The sequence below is a fragment of the Ziziphus jujuba genome, chromosome 4, assembly GCF_031755915.1.
Source record: "Ziziphus jujuba cultivar Dongzao chromosome 4, ASM3175591v1".
Lineage (NCBI taxonomy): Eukaryota > Viridiplantae > Streptophyta > Magnoliopsida > Rosales > Rhamnaceae > Ziziphus > Ziziphus jujuba.
Window position 1 is genome coordinate 11,006,792 of NC_083382.1, and position 14,607 is coordinate 11,021,398.

General features: G+C 34.9%; 3 protein-coding genes across 6 annotated transcripts; 2 read left to right on the plus strand and 1 right to left on the minus strand.

Annotated features, from left to right (window-relative positions):
• Positions 1 to 219: 219 nt before the first annotated feature.
• On the plus strand, positions 220 to 3,191 carry LOC107416844 (heterogeneous nuclear ribonucleoprotein 1). Its single transcript, XM_016025395.4, has 6 exons — positions 220 to 489; positions 595 to 635; positions 811 to 974; positions 1,598 to 1,697; positions 1,811 to 1,980; positions 2,281 to 3,191. Exons 1-6 carry the CDS (start codon positions 434 to 436, stop codon positions 2,794 to 2,796), a joined length of 1,047 nt encoding a protein of 348 aa, XP_015880881.3. The 5' UTR covers positions 220 to 433; the 3' UTR covers positions 2,797 to 3,191.
• Positions 3,192 to 5,105: 1,914 nt separating this feature from the next.
• LOC107433887 (long chain acyl-CoA synthetase 8) lies at positions 5,106 to 10,990 on the plus strand. 4 transcript variants are annotated; one of them, XM_016045271.4, is made up of 12 exons: positions 5,106 to 5,204; positions 6,462 to 7,018; positions 7,131 to 7,211; positions 7,360 to 7,632; positions 7,928 to 8,059; positions 8,130 to 8,303; positions 8,410 to 8,639; positions 8,917 to 9,034; positions 9,595 to 9,726; positions 9,829 to 9,963; positions 10,067 to 10,273; positions 10,678 to 10,990. In XM_016045271.4, the coding sequence occupies exons 2-12, from the start codon at positions 6,470 to 6,472 to the stop codon at positions 10,840 to 10,842; spliced, it is 2,196 nt and encodes a 731-aa protein (XP_015900757.1). In that variant the 5' UTR covers positions 5,106 to 5,204; positions 6,462 to 6,469; the 3' UTR covers positions 10,843 to 10,990. The 4 variants fall into 4 exon arrangements, with proteins under 4 accessions (XP_015900757.1, XP_015900758.1, XP_015900755.1 ...); XM_016045272.4 differs by having other exon boundaries at positions 5,109 to 5,204; positions 6,468 to 7,018; XM_016045269.4 differs by having other exon boundaries at positions 5,159 to 5,314.
• A 269-nt stretch (positions 10,991 to 11,259) lies between these two features.
• LOC107433892 (uncharacterized) lies at positions 11,260 to 14,606 on the minus strand. Its single transcript, XM_016045276.4, has 6 exons — positions 14,112 to 14,606; positions 13,495 to 13,640; positions 12,973 to 13,141; positions 12,195 to 12,293; positions 11,825 to 11,907; positions 11,260 to 11,733 (listed from the first exon to the last, which is right to left on the minus strand). The coding sequence occupies exons 1-6, from the start codon at positions 14,505 to 14,507 to the stop codon at positions 11,601 to 11,603; spliced, it is 1,026 nt and encodes a 341-aa protein (XP_015900762.1). The 5' UTR covers positions 14,508 to 14,606; the 3' UTR covers positions 11,260 to 11,600.
• Between the last annotated feature and the right edge of the window lies 1 nt (position 14,607).

Genomic DNA, 14,607 nt, shown 5'->3' on the forward strand with positions numbered 1-14,607 from the left:
ATGTATTTTAAAAATTCTGTGGAAAAATTAATGTGGACGGTGTATTAAGTATTTTAAACATACAAAGGCGTGTAATAATAAATAAAAAAAAATTAAAAAAAATTTTATTGTATCCAAAATATTTTTAATTTTCCAGTACATAAATATTATTATTTTTCAAAATATATATATATATATATATATATCATTATTATTCTTTATCAGAGTTAACTTATAAAACAAATATGAGTGGGAAAAGGAAAATAAAATTGCGTAGGTATAAATATACTGCTTTCGATACGACATTGCAATATGATATTCAATTTGCACTCGTCGCTTCCCAAAGCTAAAACCTAGCATCCGATCAGATCAATTTGTAACCTAATCCTTACAATTACTGAAGAAAGCAAAGGTTTTGGGTCTGAAAGCCAATACGCCTCGGACCAAAACCACCATGGCTTCGAAGAAAGTTGACCGCAACCCCCTCAGCGGCGATGGTGCTTGCCCTGGGTTCGTTCTCTTTTCTCTCTCTTTTCTTAAAAGGTATAGTCTTTCTCGGAAGAAAAAAGACTTATTTATTTAAATGTTTTTTTTTGGGTTTTGGTTTTGTTACAGAAAGATCTTCATTGGAGGCTTGGCAAAAGAAACTAATTTAGGTGAGATTGCGTTGTGAAATCTTTTTTTCTTTGTGTATTCTGTGATCAATTTAATGGGTATTCTTCGATTCGGTGCTAGGGTTTTTTTTTTTTTTTTTTAAATAATTTTTTTGGAGCCTATTGTCTCTTAATTTGGGTGGTAATTTATAGGGTTATTGTTTGATTGATTTAACAGAGACATTCGTCAAGTATTTTGAAAAGTACGGGGAGATAACAGACTCTGTGATCATGAAAGATCGGCATACGGGTCGACCCAGGGGATTCGGGTTCATCACCTATGCGGATCCTTCTGTTGTCGACCAGGTTATTCAAGAGACCCATGTCATCAATGGCAAACAGGTCACCACCCTCTTCTCTCTTTCTTTTATATATATATACATATATATATATTTTCGTATGCAAGATGAAAAAGGTTCCTTAGTAGATATTTAAAGATTCATCTTTAGGCTATTGATAATAACTATACAATTATAACATATGTTTGCTATTCAAAGGTTTTATACTTGACATATTGTTTTTTTTTTTTTTAATTTATTTCATTTAATTGTGGTTAGCATTTTTATTTTTTTTGGGTTGAGATCTATAAATACCATAGCACAATTGTAAGGTATGTTTGAAGTAGGAGAATTTTCCAGTAGGATCAAGCTTGGATAAAATTACTAAATTAATGTTGTTACTGGTGTTAATTGGTGCCTCTTGCTCCTATCCCACACTAATAAGGGAAGTTTTTGGTTTAGCCCATGTGAGAGTGTCTAGGGCAACGCTACTGCTTTCTTTTTTATAGAGTACAATTAGCTGTTCTACTTTTTCAGTGCTTATGTTTTTCCTCCACTATGTTCTAATGCTGTTTTTCTGATATGCTGGAACTTAAAACAAATATTAGTTGCTCTTTTACCTTTAGCTCAAGGGGATAAAAACTAAACTGTGTTTGATTTTGGTTTGTGTATCAACTTTTCATGCAGGTTGAGATCAAAAGAACCATTCCAAAAGGTGCTTCACAAGCTAATGACTTCAAAACGAAGAAAATTTTTGTTGGAGGGATTTCAACCACAGTAACTGAAGGTATGGTTAATGATTTATTCTCTTTTAATGTTTTGTAATTGCTGTCAAATTGATTTTGTTGTGTGAAACTGATAATTTTTTCCCCATCTCTTATTCGTTCTTTGGACATCTAGATGAGTTCAAGAGTTTCTTCTCAAAGTATGGAAAGGTGGTAGAACATGAGATCATACGTGATCATGCAACCAAACGATCTCGAGGCTTTGGATTTATTGTATTTGACAGTGAAAAAGTAGTTGATAGTTTGCTCGCAAATGGGAATATGGTTGATATGGCTGGTAGTCAGGTAAGCTTTGTCCAATGGTTCGGCATGAAAATCAATGTGCATGGAAATGATTCTTTCCTGTATGGAGAAGCAAATCAAAGTTTAAAATGTGCTCACAATCGAAATAACATTATAGCTATCTTTGTTCTCTGTCTTAATTTTTTCCCAATTTGTCAACTTCTTTATCGTTTGTTATTATAATTATCTGATCTCCTATCTAAGTGGAGTTCATTACAAATTTTTTTCCCCAGATCCACAAGACAGGTTTTCCAAAACAACTTGCTGATAAAAAAGCTAGGTTAACTAACTTCTTTGTTGTAGGTTGAGATCAAGAAAGCTGAACCAAAGAAGGCCTCAAACCCAGCACCTGTTCCTGCATACGGTAGTGACTCTAGGGTACGTCCATACAATGATAGTTTCGGTGGTTATGGAGACTCCTATAGTGGTTTTGGCAGTGGCGCTTTTGGCCCTGCACCGTATAGGTCACTTGGAGGTTTTGGCAGTAGGCTTGATTATGGTGTTTATGGTAATGATAATGATTTTGGAGGTGGTTTTGGAGGTTTTGGTAGTGGTGGTGGTTTTTCTGGTTATCGAGGAGAATCATCATTTGGCTATTCTAGTCGCTTTGGTTCCTATGGGGGAGGGCTTGGTGGGGGTTATGGTGGCAGTGGCTTAGGCACATATGGGCGTGGAAGTGGGGGCTATGGAAGTTATGTTGGTTCGGGCTCTGGCGGTGATTATGATTCTGGCCCTGGTCCTAGTTATGGTGGGCCAAGCATGTATGGTGGTAGAACAGGTTACGGTGGCAGTAGTCGCTACCATCCTTATGCAAGGTAGATATTAAGCTGTCCTATAGAAGTTGCATGCAGGTTTCCCAATCATCAGGTCTATTATCTTGCCTAGTTCCACTGACACTAGGCACTCCTGCAAGTGGGCACAATCTAGAAGATCAGATGAACCATTAGTTTGCCTGGATTCACTCTACGTGTTAGATAATCGAAGTTAGATCAAGCATCAACTTAGAGCTTTTGGTCATCTGTTTGACATGCAGTTCTAGATAGCCTTCTATATTTTGTTTCATATTAGTGCTTGTCATTTATTGAAGTTAGATACTTGAATTGTTATATTATTAAGTTAGATGCTTAAATAGTTTAGATTCTGTTTAGATTGTAAGTGGCATATTACTTTTGTTTATACCATTTTAATATAGCACACTTCAGGATTACAGTTGAGATGGTTTAGTTTTATACTTCTCTTAACATATAGCTACACACGTAGTAAAAACTATTCAGCTGGTTTTTAGAAGGGCTCAGACAATTAGAGATTGGTGTCGGTTAAATATATTTCATTCTCAGCAAGGACAAGTTCGCGTTTCAGATTTTACGTTGGAACTTGAATTGCAGGGTTTGTAGTTCAAGATGCTTTTCAGTGTTGCTAACTACTCCACTAAGTTTGCTCGGTTTGGTTATAAAGAATTCATAATAATATAGACAATGCTATATGCCATAAATAAAAAAGGAAAAAAAAAAAAAAAAAAAAGATTGCGTTTCAAAACACCCTTTTGTTTAGGAGTAATTCGTCTTTGAATTATTTCTTTTTCACAGATTGAATCGTGTTAAAATAACATGCATATTTTCTTTCAGTAACAATTCTTTAGTTTATCATAGATATGTTGTGTTTCTGGTTATGGGTGTTATAAATACACTCATTGCTGATTAGTGCATCCCCCACCCCTTCTGGGTTTTGCGTGGAGCATGGAAGATGATCTAATCAGACGAACAATACAATTATATTGATTTCTTTTATTTATTTATTTTATGTGTATAAATTGGTTGTTCTGGTTTCTTTCTTATGAGAAACATTGTTGTAACCCCATTGCACCTGAAATTGTAATTGTAATGATTTTTATTTTCACTTGGAATGCCACCTAGCGATGGAACAAAAAAAAAAAAAAACATGAAAGGATATCGTACATATTTTAAAGCCCACTTTTAAGTCAAGTTTTAGTCAAACTTATAACCGCGACTAAGCCCTTTTCTTGTGGGTAAAAAGAGAAGAAAATAAAAGAAAAAAAGAAAAGAAAATTGAGAAAGAAAACTAGGGTCAGATTTTGTATGGCATAAGAGAACCTTGTATAATTATATTGTGTCTATCAGTTAATTGAGCAAGGTATCATGTAAAACGATGATATAAAATGGAAATTATTGGAAATGTCAAAAAGCATTGCTCCATATCCAAGTTTCTAGGAAAGAATATGCTTGAAGAGAAGAGTCTGCTTAGATCAATTCCAATAATAAAAAAAATAAATAATAAAAAATAGAATAATCCAAAAAAATTTTGGTAATAAATTTTGATCCTTATCATGATAAGGCTTTCACATCAATATATCTCATCAGCTTTGTCGGTATATTCGGATATAAAGCTAATGGGAATTTAATTGTTTTGAAAACAAGTGATTTTATTTTGTATTGTATAGTATATTTATTGAAAGAAGACAAAGTAATAAAAAAATATGTGAAAAAATTGTTAAATTATTTTTTTAATAGGTGTAAAGGAAAAATAATTTTGAAATTTTTTTAAAATATATATTTATTTTTAATTTATTATATAATATTAAATATAATTATTTATAAATATCAACTTTTCTATTATTTGGATTAAAAAAAATAATTTTCAGAAATTAAATTTTAAAAATTAATTTCCCTTTCTATTTTTAAATTGGTCTAAAAGATTACTTCATCACAATGTTCCAGCATCAAAACGACGGCGTCAAAGGACGACGTGGAATGTTTTTAACTTCTTTCTTTAACCCAGAAAAAAAAAAAAAAAAAAAAAAAAAGTTGTCAAAATTTGGCACTGGTACACGTGGTAATCAGGAGGGTGAAAGCGGTGACGCCACGTAGAGAGTTGAACGCGTGATTGGGGATTTGTCAGCGGGGACTATCACTATCTCTAACAGAGCCGCGTGGCAATGGCTTGATGGGGGGGGGGGTTTTCGAATACCAGTGAAAATCCGAAAATACCCCTGAGTAAAAGTGGGTAGCATTCCAAAGTATAATTACTCCGTGAGGTCATCTTCATGATTTTAATATTTTATTTTTTTATTTTTGATTCGTTTTAAAAATAAAAAGTAAAAACAAAAAATGCTCTTCCGCGTATATTTAATGCTCTTCCGCGTATATTTTGCTTTGGCCCGACAATTCTTCTTGGTCATCACCACCACCTTCCGTGTCATCGTCATTGTGGTACGTTGCTTGGCTTTATAGGCTTATATGCTTTATTTTTATCTTCTCAAGTTCTGTTTGTTTCACTGAAGAACAATCCAGCTCCCACTTTTTCCTTCTTTTTCAAAGAGGTAGTTTTTCTTATTTTTTATTTTCATTTTTGTTTTTGTCTTTAATTGTTTCCATTGTGATCATCAATTTGCTACCTTTGTTTTGTGCTTTTTTCATTTGAGTTCTGGATTTTTTTTTTTTTTTTTTGGGTTGATTCCTCTTTTTATTCCTGAATGAGATTTCTGGGTTTTGTGATGAATTTAGTTATATGATCGTACTGTATGTTGAAAAAAATCTGATGGGTTTGGAAGTTTTTTCTTTTTGTTGGTTGTGTTAGATTGATTTAGTGATGACTGCTCTTTATGTGTGATCTTGTCCTATTATTTTGCCTCTGGTTTTTGGATTTGTAGTTGTCCTTTTTTATGTTTTTGGGCTTTCGTTGTATGTGAGGATGGATATTGAGTGAAACTGCATTACTGCCATGGAAAAAGTGGAAGATACAGTTATTCTTCAGCAATTATTTTTTTTTAAAATTATTTTTTATTGTTATTTTTTGATAATATAATAGCTGGAGGTTTAATTTAGCTGTGTATCAATCAATGTTTCTTTATGATTCTTCCAAATTTTCTCTAGAAGGTTGGAAAATCAGAATGACTACCAAGTCTAAAGTTTTATATTTTCCACCCTCTAGAGAGCAAGTCAATGTTGCAAATCGATATCTGCACTGAATAAAATTTTCTTTTTTCTTTTTTCTTTTTAAACTTGAACTTATTTTTTTTTTTTTCCCTTTTGTCAATAATATATTATTATATTATTGTTAATTTTGGAGCTCAAGTTGCACACATTCCCCTTTTGAAGTTAAATATTTGCTTCTTGGTATTGGTATACTTCACTTGATATATGTTACCTGCAATTCTATATATTGTTGTTGATCTAATTCCTTAAGCCCAATGGACATTTACTTTCAGAAAGAACTGAAATTTTTCAATATATCAGATTTCTAGTAAGTTTTCTGCTGATGCATTTTATGGATATTTATAGTTCTTTTACTTCTTGATTATTCATCTTGTTCAGTTTGATGTTGTGATGTCTGTTCCTCATGTTACTGATCAGCGTTCCTATTTTAGATAACTATTTGGTCTATTTCAGAAAGCATATAAATTTTTTTTTTTTAAATTTATTTTAATTTTTTGTTATTATTATTATTATTATTTATTTATATTCAAGGAACAGTAATGGGGGACTCCGAGGAGAGTTTCTTGAACACACCAATGCTGGATAGCTTTCATGCTGGTGATTACTCATCATGGTGGAAAAGCTATGGGGAATATGGGATTGTGGCTGCTGTTGTAATTGGCATACTTATACCTTTATCATGTTCCACTATATTTATGGGGAAGAAAAGGGGAAAACAAAGAGGAGTTCCAGTGGAAGTTGGTGGTGAGGCTGGTTATGCTGTACGTAATGCTCGAGCAACTGAATTGATTGAAGTTCCTTGGAAGGAAGCTACAACCATGGCAGCTCTATTTGAGCAGTCTTGTAAAAGGTATTCCCAAAGTCAATTTCTTGGGACAAGGAAACTAATTAATAGGGAATTTGTCACAGGTAGTGATGGTAGGAAATTTGAGAAGCTTCACTTGGGGGATTATGAATGGCTAACTTATGCTGAGGTATTTGATCGTGCTTGCAACTTTGCATCTGGGCTTGTTCAATTGGGCCACAATGTGGATAGCCGTGCTGCGATTTTTTCTGAAACCCGGGCTGAGTGGTTTATTGCTCTTCAGGTTGCCTTTCTACTAATTTATACATTTCTTCTTGTTGATTCTGGTGCCTCTTTTGGCTTTTGTCTTCTGAACTTGACTTTGTGGAAATACCAATGGTTGTCCTGGACTTCAGGGATGCTTCCGACAGAACATTACTGTTGTTACTGTTTATGCGTCTCTAGGTGAGGATGCACTAATCCACTCACTCAATGAGGTGGGTGCCATTATCACTGCTCCTACTTAATTTATAGATTATAGTATAAACTAGGATAGAGAATATTTATAGCTTCCAAATATGATGTACCTTAGTTACAATATAAAATCAATATGAATACTCACTTGGCAATCTAATGTTTTGACAGACGTCAGTATCAACCTTGATATGCGATGCCAAACAGCTGAAGAAGTTGGCTGCAATAAGTTCGAAAGTGAATTCAATTGAAAATGTTATTTATTTTGAAGATGATGAATCTTCAGTTGATACTAGTTTCTCAGGAAGTATGGGCAGTTGGAAGGTTGCTTCCTTTTCTGAAGTAGAGGGTCTTGGTATGAAAAGTCCTGTTCAACCAAGCTTACCTTCCAAGAATGGTATTGCTGTTGTCATGTACACAAGTGGCAGTACAGGTCTACCAAAGGTTCTTCCTGCTTTTTCTTCTCTTAATAAGTTTCCGATTTGCTCATATTTTATTGATGCTTAAACAAAAGTGTTGATTTGGAATTGTATCCTTTGATCTTGTCACTGACAATCAGGGCAAACCTTTTTATTTTTCATTTTGCTGCAAATGCCCTAACAAATATTGGTTAAGAGCTTGTGTGCTTAATTGCATATTTCCTTGAGTGTGCATTCTTGGTTAACCTCTTTCATAATGTTCAGTAGATATTGAAATCAGATTAATTGTTTTCTTAACAATGTTTAATGGGGGTATGTAGGGAGTCATGATAACACATGGAAACATCGTAGCCACTTGTGCAGGTGTGATGACTGTGATTCCAAGTCTGGGTGCCCAAGATGTATACTTGGCATACTTGCCTCTGGCTCATGTATTTGAACTAGCAGCTGAGGTACCTTTAGATTCACATTTACTTGATATATTAGTTTTTATGTTATTTCTAATGCTTTTTGGTTTTCCAGTCTGTCATGTTGGCTGCTGGTTGTAAAGTGGGTTATGGCTCAGCATTGACTTTAACAGACACTTCAAATAAAATTAAGAAAGGAACAAAGGGAGATACGTCTGCGTTGAAGCCCACTGTCATGACAGCAGTTCCTGCTATTCTAGATCGTGTTCGGGATGGAGTTCTGAGAAAGGTGTGACTTAGATACCATTCATGTCTGTTTACTTGGTTTCATTGTGATTGGTGCATATATGTTGGTGAAAGATAATTCTATTGCTAATTGTTTCGATATATTCTAGGTTGAGGGTGGTGGAGGTTTAGTGAAAAATCTTTTTAATTTTGGATATAAACGCCGACTGGCTGCTGTGGAAGGAAGCTGGTTTGGGGCTTGGGGGCTGGAAAAAATGTTGTGGGATGTAATTGTCTTCAATAAAATTCGTTCTGTACTTGGTGGACACATCAGATTTATTCTCGGTGGTGGAGCTCCTTTATCTGGGGATACACAGCGGTTCATCAATATCTGCATGGGGTAATAGTTCTAATGTCTTGATACTAGAGATGATTAAGGGATCTTTTTTTTTTTTTTTTTTTTTTTTTACTCTTCATGCTAACTCTGATGCCTATGCATATCACTTTCGCATGCATTTATTGTAGTTTGACAAATACTTGAGAAGTCACAATTCAGTTACTTGCCATATCGGTCCTGCAGATCTTGTAGTGCATTTTGTGGGTTAATTCTGTGATTTCTTTTTCTTTGCTTGGTGTCCACATCTAGTTGATTTTCTGCTCTTGATTTTCTTAAATAGGGCCCCTATTGGTCAAGCATATGGCTTGACAGAAACTTTTGCTGGAGCTACGTTTTCTGAGGCGGATGACACAACGGTGGGTCGTGTTGGGCCACCTCTTCCTTGTTGCTACGTCAAGGTATATTAGAAAGCTTCTTTCCAAGAAAATAAGCTGGATTTTATGATCAGAATCATACAGTTATGGTAAAAAAAGATTATGTGGAGTGTCATGTTTGAAACTTCCCAGCATGCCTAGCTTATGTTCTTCATAGTTTTTGTCCGCTTTCTTTTTTATTGTGTTTCCTCTTTTTGATTGCAAGTTACAATCAATCCAAAAAGTTTAAGCTGGCAGGAGATGGACCCAAGTATATGTACGCAAATAACAAAAACAACACGCATTTATAACTCCATTCAGGTGTAGGTTTGTCTGGTAACCTGACATAGTGGGCTTCATAGGGGACAATAAATTACCTGAGGGGGTTATCAAACAGACACTTTGACCTTTAATACCATATATTAAGTGACCATGAATCCTAAAAACTTGAGTTTATAGGAAGTAGATCCAACTATGCACTTGGGTACTATCAATGACCAGTAACGAGAAAATGTTGAATTTTATCCAAATTATAAGTTTTTGTAAGCTGTGGTGGCATTTTCAAGAGTTAGGATTTCATACATATCTTTTCTTATGTGATGCAGCTTGTTTCTTGGGAAGAAGGTGGGTATAAGACATCTGACAAACCATTGCCCCGAGGGGAGATAGTTATTGGGGGACACTCTGTAACTGCTGGTTACTTTAAGAATGAACAAAAGACTAATGAGGTGTACAAGGTAAATTTCCTTGGTTGTGTGTTTTAAGTATGCCCATATGTGCTTTAACTCTATCCTTACATCTTATAAATACTGGCTGAAGGGGCTTGTTACATGCTTTAGGTTGATGAGAGGGGCATTCGCTGGTTTTATTCCGGTGATATTGGAACATTTCATCCGGATGGTTGCCTAGAAATTATAGATAGGAAGAAGGATATTGTTAAACTTCAACATGGAGAGTATATCTCTCTTGGAAAGGTACATTTAGAACTTCACCTAATTTTAACGGATTGAGAATTTTCTGAGACAGAGTTGTATTTTTCTGGGATGCTTATCTTATTGATAGCTACCTTGAATGCAGGTTGAGGCTGCCTTATTGTCAAGTAATTATGTGGACAATTTGATGCTATATGCGGATCCCTTCCACAACAACTGTGTAGCTTTAGTTGTTCCTGTCCGTCAAGCCCTTGAGAAGTGGGCCCGAGAAGCTGGCATACGATATAATGATTTTGCTGACCTCTGTGAGAAATCTGAAGCAGTAAATGAGGTTCAGCAATCCTTTTCCAAGGTATGTGTATCATTACTTATTTGCTAAATTTTCTAGAAATGGTTTTATGTTGTGCAAGTCTTCTGATCTTCCTAAGCTGAAAAAGGAATATTTTTGAAACATGGAACACTAAGATCTTTGTCTTTCTTCTATTATCAAGGGTCAAAAAAACAAAAAAACATATGAGCGTATTTGTGATTGTGGATTAATTTCTGTTATCTTGTTAGGTTTTGCAGCCAGCAATCTCTGGATTATATATCATCTTGTGCATAGAAGCAGATGTTATTTTCTGTTTAAGATCATTTTTTCTCATTAGATCTTAGAATTTCAAGTTCGGTTCTTAGCCTTTGATGGTTTTGGTTTCGTTCAAAAAGATGTTTTAGAGTTGATAATACCTTTGTTTTGCTTAAATTATTTACAATCAGGTAGGAAAAGATGCAAAATTGGACAAGTTTGAAATTCCAGCAAAGATTAAGTTGCTTCCAGAACCATGGACACCCGAGTCTGGATTGGTTACTGCTGCTCTCAAGATAAAGAGGGAACAACTGAAGACCAAATTCAAAAATGACCTGCAGAAGTTATATGGCTGAACCTATGTAGTATATTATAGTTGATGTGTTTCCTCTGTTGTGAATTAGTTGGATATTGTGTTCGCTTTGTCTGATTGACCATAAACGGATATTTGTTACTCAAATATCTAATCTTGAAGCAATAGAAATCATGACATATTCTGAAAAATCGATTCTGATGCTCTTATGAAATATTTTCTTCTCCAATTATGTTTTTTTGTAGACTGAACACAATGGCTTGCTTTGAAGATAGTTGTCATTATCATTAATACTATAAAAGGGGGCCATAGTTCTCTTTCAGCATTGATTCTATGTCCTTTCTAAGAAACATAATACTGTGCTGTTAATTGTTCAAGAATTAGTTTAGAAAATATGATGAATATTCTTTAGCAATTAGCCTCGACAATGTCATGTAGTTCAATGCCACTGGAATCCGAGTCAAAGAAATGGCCATTCACCTGAATTCAATATTCTTTAGAGTTCGTTTTTTAAGTCTTTCCCAACTATCTCATTCCCTTCACCTCATGCGGCAGACGCAAAAAGGGGTCCTCAATCGTTGAGATTTATACAGACACTATTAGCTTTTACAATGTTTATAAACTTTGCCCTTCTGCGAGCACTTCTGCCAGCATGAACATTAGGAATGTACTGATGACTGAATATGTGAGTGCCAAAAACCTGACCAGTGACATTTCAAAATCATCCTGCCATTGGTGTAATATTTACCCATCTTGGGCGAGGGGCAATACTTTTTTGCTACAGAGGTATTAGCTGAAATGTTATTTTGGCTTAGATGTAGCACTGCCAAGTGGTAAAGGCGTTGTCAATGGTGGTGCTGGCCGTAAGACAATGTACAAAGCAGGACCAATGAGTGGCACCAATGATAAAGGTAGAAGCCAACCTTTATCAGACCTGCAACGAGAATGAGATAAGCCACGAAACCGCGTCTGAAACGAAGAGCTTAAAGCTCAAAGGAGTAAATGGACAACACCAAAACACTTACATTTTCCGGGAGGTCATATCATTGTAAACCCAAAATGGAGCAAATGCTGATAGGAGAGTAAAATCCAGGCTCGTGACATGGATCTGTAAAATAAAAGGTTTTTTTATTCTTCGACTTTCTAAGATTCCCCTTTAAATGGACTGCACACAAAATTCTTAATGAGAAAAATGAACCAGAATTCACTTCAGTTAACAGTCATCGAAGTTTAAAGAGCAAAAACAGATCCGATACACAGCATAGAAAGGGGAGGTCAGTACGCTTGCAAACCTAAGTACTGTCAGTGAGAGTAAACTGCAGCCAACCTTTTCAACATACAAAAATTATTGTAAATGCAATGTGTATTTTATATGTCAATAGTTGAAATACTTACAAATCTGCTTCCCCTGAAATACTGGAAAAATTCCTTCCAGATGTCTCCATCGGCTAATCCTGCATAAATGATTAAACCTAGCCCTGCAGCAAGTGATATCTGATGCATAATGGAGTTAACTTGCATTTCCAGAGGTAGAATAAAGAAATTAATGTAACTGCAATCATATCTCAAATTTTATTAAGAGCAGGGTGACCATCTAATAAAGTAACAATGATTCAGAAGTTCAAGTAAATTATGCTACACTTAACAGAATCGAAGAATGAACTTTTAATTACTACCGCAATGGTTATTAAAAAAATAGATAGATGGTAAAGATTTGATGAATGAACCTTTTCAGGACTGGAGGTTCTGTTATTTTCAAGTAAAGCAGTCAACAATCAGCTCCCTACTCAATCAAGTTCATGGAAAATTGACAAGAAAACGTCTATAGAAATATGTCTCAAAGGTTTTTAAGTAAGCACAAAACCACACAAAGATTTGTAAGCATGCTATTTCCAATCTTGAATGTCTACATAAAAAAAAAAAAAAAGAAATAAATGCCTAATTGCTACAAAGATCTCCACTAAATTACTGAAGAAGATATCTACGTGACTGATGTTCCGTGTGCACTTAATCTAGTGTCACTGGAACAGTCCACACTTTTGTCATTTTTGGCTTTGGTTTTGAAGTATTCCAAACATTGTTATGTTTGTACCATACAGCATATACAGTAGTTTGAGCCTTCTTGTTAGCTGTTTATACAGGGTGAAAACTGTGAAGGAGAAAAATTTCTTACCCCAGCTGTCAATTTTGATTCTAGAAAATTCAGAGGCCATCTGCTGAGCTCAGTTTCTTCAACAGGAGGAGGTGGTGGTTTCCAAAGTACAAAATAAGGAAGAAGACCATATGCACCAGCGAAGAATGAAAGAATTAAGAAAGGCCAGACTGGAATTTTGCTCTTTGAACTGCAAACAAGAAATTAAATAGTTTGTGTTTTCAGTTCCCTAAACGATGAAGCAACAACTACTTGCTTGCTCTTTTCCTTGATGCAAACCACTGCTTTATACATGCAGATTCTGGTATCTGTGATACCTAAAGTATCTTACAAGCATCATCCTATCTGATATAGAAAGAGACTGCTTCCCAATGAAAAAAATTTGATTTCAATAATTGATATCTAAACTAATGACTAAGAGCCTTTCATGGTGGCAGTGACTAACATGAGGCCTGAAGATTCCCTATCCGAACTGACCTTAACTATTATTATACGATGGAAGAAAATAAAAAGGCGAATGAGAGTGGCACTTAGCAGAATTACCTTCTACCTGTCGGAAGCAAAAGCATACCGTACACCAAGGGCCACAGACCCATTATATACCACAGAGCCACAAGGACTTCATTCATTTTGAAACCATCATCTCCCTTCAAATATAAGAGCTTTTTCAAGAAATACAAGTCCTGTGACTGAAATAAAGCATCAAAAGATCTGCACGTTAAGAATGTGATAGGTTTGAATATTTCATTGACTAGAAGAAAACAAGAGATGGAGTTTACATGTCAAAATCAACTTGATTTCACACCTCGTATTCCTTTCAGATAATAAGAACTACAAAGAGTTTTCTTAAACTAGAACAGTTGTGGCGTCGTCGATTAGAGAATTCTCAATATCAGCCATCCATGATTTATTTATTTAAATTAAATTCAATACAATCCATTAGTAACAAAATGAAATTGAAAATAGGCTGGCGAACTAAGAAAATCAAAGATGACAAATTGACAACGCTGAAATAGCATTCAACTTCCATTTCGAGATTTTCTCCAACTATAAAAACAAAATCATTAATTTTTTGGGAACAGAATCGAATTCCACTCAAAAATTCATTAAACCCACTAGCATAAAAAGCCAATAAAAACATCATTATAAATTCAAAATACCGGGGTTTGGTTTGGAGCCAGATTGAAAACGTAGTACATTAGCACACCCCACAACACAAACAGCAAAATTGATGTCGTCCAGTCCCTTCCCTCAGAAACACTTTCACTCTTACCAACCTCACTTTCCAAGCCATCTTCATTACTAAGAACTGGGTCTTTTGGGTTCTGATTGTTTAAGGTACTCTTACAAATTTGACGAAGACCCTTTTTCTGAAATGAGAAAATTGGTTTATCACTTTGACTTTGGTTTGAGAAACATCCATAATTCGTTTTGGAATGTGCTAATCTGGGTTTAATATTATGGGCTTTGAGTAAAGTTTTGAGCTTTGGGTTTTTGAGCGGAAAAGATGGGAAGGTGGAGAAGTTGCAGGAGATGAGGCTGGCATTGGCGATCATCTCGAAAGATTAGAAAACAAAGATTATTTTTTTTTTCTTTTTTTAATTTTTAATTTTTCTGATATTCTAATACCATTTGCACGGACAAATGCTTTATCTA

Excerpts from the sequence above, each read along its gene's own strand:
- LOC107416844 (XM_016025395.4), top strand. The coding sequence starts at position 434 with ATGGCTTCGAAGAAAGTTGACCGCAACCCCCTCAGCGGCGATGGTGCT. Across the intron at positions 490-594 it reads GGCGATGGTGCTTGCCCTGG|AAAGATCTTCATTGGAGGCT; the intron begins GTTCGTTCTCTT and ends GTTTTGTTACAG. Across the intron at positions 1,981-2,280 it reads TTGATATGGCTGGTAGTCAG|GTTGAGATCAAGAAAGCTGA; the intron begins GTAAGCTTTGTC and ends TCTTTGTTGTAG.
- LOC107433887 (XM_016045271.4), top strand. The coding sequence starts at position 6,470 with ATGGGGGACTCCGAGGAGAGTTTCTTGAACACACCAATGCTGGATAGC. Across the intron at positions 8,640-8,916 it reads TTCATCAATATCTGCATGGG|GGCCCCTATTGGTCAAGCAT; the intron begins GTAATAGTTCTA and ends TTTCTTAAATAG. Across the intron at positions 10,274-10,677 it reads TTCAGCAATCCTTTTCCAAG|GTAGGAAAAGATGCAAAATT; the intron begins GTATGTGTATCA and ends ATTTACAATCAG.
- LOC107433892 (XM_016045276.4), bottom strand. The coding sequence starts at position 14,507 with ATGATCGCCAATGCCAGCCTCATCTCCTGCAACTTCTCCACCTTCCCA. Across the intron at positions 13,142-13,494 it reads TTGCTTCCGACAGGTAGAAG|TTCAAAGAGCAAAATTCCAG; the intron begins GTAATTCTGCTA and ends TCTTGTTTGCAG. Across the intron at positions 11,734-11,824 it reads GATATGACCTCCCGGAAAAT|GTCTGATAAAGGTTGGCTTC; the intron begins GTAAGTGTTTTG and ends TTCTCGTTGCAG.